Source organism: Saccopteryx bilineata, chromosome 2, assembly GCF_036850765.1.
Source record: "Saccopteryx bilineata isolate mSacBil1 chromosome 2, mSacBil1_pri_phased_curated, whole genome shotgun sequence".
Taxonomy (NCBI): Eukaryota; Metazoa; Chordata; class Mammalia; order Chiroptera; family Emballonuridae; genus Saccopteryx; species Saccopteryx bilineata.
In genome coordinates this window covers 187,143,478-187,150,541 of record NC_089491.1, presented here as the reverse complement: position 1 = coordinate 187,150,541, position 7,064 = coordinate 187,143,478, and the positions used below count along the sequence as shown (strand labels likewise).

The 7,064-nt window shown below is 44.4% G+C and overlaps 1 protein-coding gene across 1 annotated transcript; it reads right to left on the bottom strand.

Moving 5' to 3' along the window:
- Nucleotides 1-6,136: 6,136 nt before the first annotated feature.
- On the bottom strand, nt 6,137-6,682 carry LOC136323087 (peptidyl-prolyl cis-trans isomerase A-like). The gene has a single exon (XM_066254899.1). It carries the CDS (start codon nt 6,472-6,474, stop codon nt 6,160-6,162), a length of 315 nt encoding a protein of 104 aa, XP_066110996.1. The 5' UTR covers nt 6,475-6,682; the 3' UTR covers nt 6,137-6,159.
- Between the last annotated feature and the right edge of the window lie 382 nt (nt 6,683-7,064).

Here is a 7,064-nt window from a genome sequence, read left to right as displayed (position 1 = left end):
TAAACAGAGAAATCATGCACCCATTGCTTGGATACTGTAAAGAGATATAACCTGTGAGAAAATCTAATGTGGAGAGCCCGTGTTTTGGAGCTACAAGCCCCATGTGCTCTGCTGGCTTATTAAAAATTTATTAAATTCTCCTTCCTTCATTAATTAAGATATCTGAGTGTCTTACCTCCATTGGGTCTCTTCCTGATTGTTGGTCAAATAAGTTTGTAAATATGATATATAGGTTTGCTCACTTATAGTTTGCATTGGGTGTGAGGGACAGGCTGTAAGCAGGCAGGGTTGTTATAGCCTAAGGCAGGGGTCCCCAAACTACGGCCCGCGGGCCACATGCAGCCCCCTGAGGCCATTTATCCGGCCCCCGCCGCACTTCCGGAAGGGGCACCTCTTTCATTGGTGGTCAGTGAGAGGAGCATAGTTCTCATTGAAATACTGGTCAGTTTGTTGATTTAAATTTACTTGTTCTTTATTTTAAATATTGGATTTGTTCCTGTTTTGTTTTTTTACTTTAAAATAAGATATGTGCAATGTGCATAGGAATTTGTTCATAGTTTTTTTTTATAGTCCGGCCCTCCAACGGTCTGAGGGACAGTGAACTGGCCCCCTGTGTAAAAAGTTTGGAGACCCCTGGCCTAAGGCTTAGTTTTAAGACTAAACCTTTCCTACCTTAAGTGACTTTGTATCAGAGACTTTCTTGTTTGTATATTGGATTAAAGGTTTTGATTTCTACACTATAAAATGGGGCAGACCGGGGGCTTGCTCTCTCTTGGTTCCTGAGATTAGCATTAGAGGAGAGAGCAGAGAAAGACCACGTGGAAGAGAGGAGAAGCAGGCAAGATGGTGGAGTGCTGAAGGAGAATCCAGTTTGTGCAGAGAGAAGGAGATGGGAAACAGAGGTGAATAAGGCTGGTAAGCTAGAAACCTTTGATTCTAGGAAACTCGGAGAAGTCAGTGGCTTTGGGAGCACTGAATGGAAAGGGAAGTGTTTTCCCACTGTGTGTATTTCTTGCCTGCCTGGAGCGAGCTAGAATTAAAACTAATGACCCACCAGTTCTTGGCCCCATTGTTTCATTACCGTCTGTCCGAATCAAATGTGAACCTGCATGGGCCAGGTGGCTGTGATGGTGGCCATGACTACTGGCTTTACACTGATACACTGGGAGCTATTCCTCCTTTTGGTACAATGCAAGACATTTTCAGCCTCTTAATAGAAATATTCTGAAGCCTGTAAAAACATGTTGGCTCCCCTGTGTTTTCGGTGAATGGCTACCTTGGGAGGCAATGCCTTTAAGTCACTTCTGGTATGGAAGGAAGGAGGTCAGGAGGTAAATAGCACTGAATTTCAATACTCAAAGCCACCGCTATCCTTGAAAATGTTCTAGAGCAGCATTTAGTGTGTCATGGAATAAATTTAATGAGTCCCATCTAGCTTTTTTGTTTTTTGGGTTTTTTTATAAATTTTTAAAAATCTTTTATTTATTCATTTCAGAGAGGAGAGGGAGAGACAGAGAGAGAGAGAGAGAGAGAGAGAGGAGAGACAAAGAGAGAGAAGGGGGGAGGAGCTGGAAGCATCAACTCCCATATGTGCCTTGACCAGGCAAGCCCAGGGTTTCGAACAGGCAACCTCAGCATTTTCAGGTCGATGCTTTATCCACTGCGCCACCACAGGTCAGGCCCCATCTAACTTTTTAATATTTAAAATGGGAGAGAGTTAGGTTGAGTAGGGTAAAGTTACTTAGAACAGAAAGCGATAAAAAATGAAGTGTAGAGTGTGCTTTCCTAGTTCTGGTCAAGTATTGCATGGCCATGTCAAGGTGAGAAACATCCAAACCTGTAGAGAACATCTGTGAGCTTACTTAAACCAAACTGACAAATATGCTTGGAGCAAGATCCCAAATGCTCCAAGGAATGACAATTGTAGCTGCTTTTATGCATTTTCAATTAAGTCAGGAACAGAATATTACATGCAGGTAGGAGAAAGCAAGGAGGGGATTGGATTACAGAACAGTTAACGAGATTATGTGCTCTCTTGAAGTTGGTTAAGCTTATTTCAAAGACAGAAACAAGGGATGGGCTGGTTTAAGCAAAGATAAACATTTTACTAAAAAGTTTTGTGCTTGGGGCAGTAAGACCTGCCCAGTTAGGGATTTAGGACCCGATCATCCACAGAAGTTACTTTCGATAGAACCCCTCTTTTCTTCCATAACAGTTATTGGACTTTCAGTCTTAGATCCACTCTATCTACTGCTTTGTGTTGGTGGAGCTGAAACTGGGCAAAGCACAATTCTCCACTGTCACCTGGCTCCCAGGAGCTCTACAGGAAGAGCACAAGCCTAGAGGAGGGGAAGCCACTTGCTCACATGCTTGCTTCCTGTTGGTGTACTATGCAGTCAGCATCACTTCAGCAATGGCTTTTAGCCAGTGTGCTCATAAAATTTCCCAATCAACAGTGTTTTAACAGAGGTGGCCTTGGGCAGGGGCAAGTCAGATGGATGTATTCCAGGTTGTATGGCAGGCACTACAGAATTACATGGAACAGGGCAGGATGGACAGGGTTACTGGTGTGTGACTCACCCCAGAAAAGGGGAAAACGCTTTACATGCTTGTCCAGGGCAGGACAATGGCCTATTCCAGGAACCAGCATGCCTGGGCATAGGGGAGGGGTCAATCAGACAGCCTCTGAGGGTTCACAGGAAGCACTCTCTGTTCTGGCCATGATCTAGCTTCTAGGTCTGGCAACCTGGTAGCAGTATTTCCTGTCTCCAATTTTTTTAAATTGATTTTAGAGAGGAAGGAGAGATAGAGAGAGAAAGAGAGAGAGAGAAGCAGAAACATAGATCTGTTTCTATATGTGCCATGACCGAGGATCAAATGAACAACTTCTGTGCACCAGGATGACACTCTGACCAACCAAGCTATCTGGCCAGGTCGTCCTGTCTTCACTTCTTATTGGACTTTTCAGAACACCAACTGCCAGCATCTGCCAGCCATCCCTTTCTTCAGAAGTCTGGGTGCTGGCTCCATGGCACTTTTAGAAGCCGCTGGGTCCTAATAACCCAAACAGCTCTCCTCTGTTTGACCTCAGGTCCCAGAGGCAATAGCTGCTTATCGCAGTGTTTCTTTTAAATTTTTTAGCCCTGGCTGGGTAGCTCAGTTCATCATCCCAATATGCCAGGGTTGAGGGTTCAGTCCCCAGTCAGGACACACTCAAGAATCAACCAATGAATGCATAAATAAGTGGGACAAGAAATCAATGTTTCTCTCTTTCTCTCTCCCTCTAAAATCAATCAATAAATGAATAGTGTAAAAAAATAAAAGAAAAATTTTCAGTTCACCAACATGTTTCATCAGTTTCTTATGCTAAATTCTCTCTGTTGAAATACTCTGGTTTCTTTTTTCCTGACTGCTGGACCCTGAAAAATATGGATTGTGGGCCCTGGCCGGTTGGTTCAGTGGTAGAACATCGGCCCGGGTTCGATTCCTGGCCAGGGTACACAAGAGAAGCACCCATCTGCTTTTCCACCTCTCCCCCTCCTTCCTCTCTGTCTCTCTCTTCCCCTCCCGCAGCCAAGGCTCCATTGGAGCAAAGTTGGCCCGGGCTCTGAGGATGGCTCCATGGCCTCTGCCTCAGGTGCTAGAATGGCCCTGGTTGCAACAGAGCAATGCCCCAGATGAGCAGAGCATCGCCCTGTGGTGGGCATGCCGGGTGGATCCCGGTCAGGTGCATGCAGGAGTCTGTCTGACTGCCTCCCTGTTTCCAATTTCAGAAAAATACAAAAAAAAAAAAAAAAAAAAAAGAAAGAAAGAAATATGGATTGTGAAGTAAAATGTTTTCTATCACGATGTCAGTCAAAAAGATTTAAGAAGCACTACCTGAGAGCAGTTGGGGTGTTCTGAAATGGGCAGGTACCCTAGGTGCCTGGGCCCGGTGCCAACGTGGAAAGCTCTGCAGTTCAGGTCTGTGAAGGGTTCAATGTCACTAGGAGAGGGGAGAGACCAGAAGAGTGCGGAAGGGGCCTGCAGGAATGACTGGCTCAGCCAGTTAAAGATTAGCACATCTTTAACTCTAACAGGAGATGCCTAACTGGTCTCCTAGAGACTTACAATACTTACAAGATAAACAAGATCTGTAAATTGATAGGGCCTGGGGTCTGGAAACCCCTTCCCCCTTGCTGCACCCCCAAAACTCCCCTGCCCCACCCTGAGTCATGAGGTGCACGTAGGACCTCAGACAAAGGAATCACGTGCCCTTTGCATGGACATTGTAAAAGGTTTTTAAGATGTAAAACATCTAACTTTGGGAGCTTGGGCTTTGTTGATACTAGTCCCATGTTTTCTGCTGGCTACTAATAAATTCTTCTTCCTCTATTAAGTTGTCTGAGCATCTATTATCCTCCATTTGCATGCCATTTCTTGCTACAACAACAGCTACTGTCCCTGCAGACCCAGGCTTAACCTGGCCTGTGGAGATCAATGCCTGTGAACCTATGGTGTTCTCCCAGAGTGGCAGAAACCCCAAGCTGTGCCTGCAATCTGAGCTCTTTCAGACAGGTGGAAACTCAGTTTCTTAACTTGCCATTGGTCTACCCCTTATTAACAAGTGGGAGGAAGCAAAAAATTAAAGATGACAAAAGCTAGGCAGTGGTACCAGTGACCTTATAAAATGAAATGGAACTTGATGAATGAAAGGAAAGGATTAAAAAAATAAATTTTTGCCTGACCAGGCGGTGGTGCAGTGGCTAGAGCGTCGGACTGGGATGCGGAGGACCCAGGTTTGAGACCCAGAGGTCGCCGGCTTGAGCGCAGGCTCATCTGGTTTGAGCAAAGCTCACCAGCTTGGACCCAAGGCTGCTGGCTCGAGTGGGGGGTTACTTTAGAAGTCTGCTGTGGCCCCCTGGTCAAGGCACATATGAGAAAGCAGTCAGTGAACAACTAAAGTGTCGCAACGAAAAACTAATGATTGATGCTTCTCATCTCTCTCCATTCCTGTCTGTCTGTCCCTGTCTATCCCTCTCTCTGACTCTCTTTGTCTCTGTAAAAAATAAATAAATAAATAAATTTTCAAGGGTGGAAAGTTTTTTCTATTCAATGCTGCCTTTTCTTACAGGTAATATGAGGAGATAATAGAAAATAGAAGAAAATGAAGAACCATATACTTAATGCTTTATTCAGTAAAAATGAGGTTTTTGCTCTGTTTTTTTTTTTTTTTTTTTTTTATGAACTTACTATGCTTCAGCTTCAGTGCTCCTGTTAGAACTGAGACTTTCCTTAAAGACCAAAACTAGGAGGCCAGCTTCACCTTATCATGTATTCTCAATGAAAAGAACTCTGCGTTTTAGGAATTCAAAACATTTCCTATGTATGCTAAAATAAACACAAAACCTCTTGGCAGTAGCCTATGGGGATTCCCCTTGATTTTGGTTTTGCATTTCTTGAAGCTAATTTAGAAACATGAATAGAAAACCCAAGACTCAAAGCTGTTGAGTGGGTCTGTGATGCCTGGGGAGCACTGTGGGGATGTTGCTCTGAGTGAGTGCCTAGTCAGTGATATAGCAGGAGGCAGCGTTTTCACTGAGGCCTGCAGTAAGTTGTTGTGTATACTCTGCACGATGCTAATACATTTACACCATGTCTTTCTCCTAACTGTTTTAGGATCTTACATTTAGTAAAGAGATACTCAGGAAAATGTTGGCAGGAGTTCCTCCATTTGTGACACACAGAGTCTCTTCTAGTGAATTGAAAAGCATGTCACCTTCTGATTCAGCCACTAAAGCATGTTACAATGTAGGTGGAAAAAGGCAAAGGAAAAGCAGCGTGTAATCAGGTTTTCTATTTGTAGAAGGCAGTGTTGTGCCAGGCAACCCAACCACAAAACATTCACGTCTGAATAAAAGAGCCAGCCAGCTGGGATCCCATGTGCCCTTTTTTTTTCTTCTTTTTGACAGACAATTGTTGTTTAGTTTTTATTTCATTATCATAAACTTAACGCTGCAATCCAGCTAGACTTGGAAGGGGTAAGGAAAGGATGGAACCCAATGGACTGTGGTGATAGCACGAAGATTAGAGAACATTCCAAGCAGATGGGAGTGAAGGGGTGTTCTCCTGAGCTACAGAAGGAATGGTCTGGTGGTTGATAGAACACAAGAGAATTTATTAGAGTTGTCCACAGTCGGCAATGGTGATCTTCTTGCTGGTCTTGCCATTCCTGGACCCAAAGCGCTCCACAGCCATCACAATATCCATGCCATCTTTCACCTGGCCGAAGACCACATGCTTGCCATCCAACCACTCAGTCTTGGTAGTGCAGATGAAAAACTGGGAACCATTTGTGTTGGGTCCAGCACTCGCCATGGACAAGATGCCAGGTCCCATGTGCTTCAGGATGAAATTCTCATCACCAAATTTCTCCCCATAGATGGACTTGCCGCCTGTGCCATTATGGCATGTAAAGTCACCACCCTGGCACATAAATCCCGGAATAATTCTGTGAAAGCAGGAAACTTTTTAACCAAATCCTTTCTCCCCAGTACTCAGAACATGAAAATTTTCTGCCGTCTTTGGAACTTTGTCTGCAAACAGCTTGAACAAGACGTGCCCCAAGGGCTCACCGTTGACAGTGATGTCAAAGAACACCATGGGGTTCACCATGGCTGATGGTGCACAACTCCGGGGCGGTGGTGTCTGCAAGCCCATGTGCCCTTTTAAGAAGATACAGCCACCCTGGACGGCTACTCCCATTCCATTTGTGGACTCTTCTACTGCAGCTATAGAAAATTGGGAGTGATGGCTTGGGGGGTGGTAAATTTAATTTCCTTTCTTCCCTCTTGTTTTTCTGCTACATTTTAGGTCTTCTTTGTGAGTTATGTGCATAAATGATGTTGCCTTATACAAATCTATCTTAAATGGTTAACTATTCAAGCAAGTTGTTCATCATCCCCATTCCTCCTTGTTTCTCCTTGTGTTTGCTGGGCTGCCTGGCTTCTTTTTCAAATCACACCTCAAATTTCATGTTTCCCAAACCCTCACTGACAGCTGTAATAAAGAGGGCTAAGAGCCCT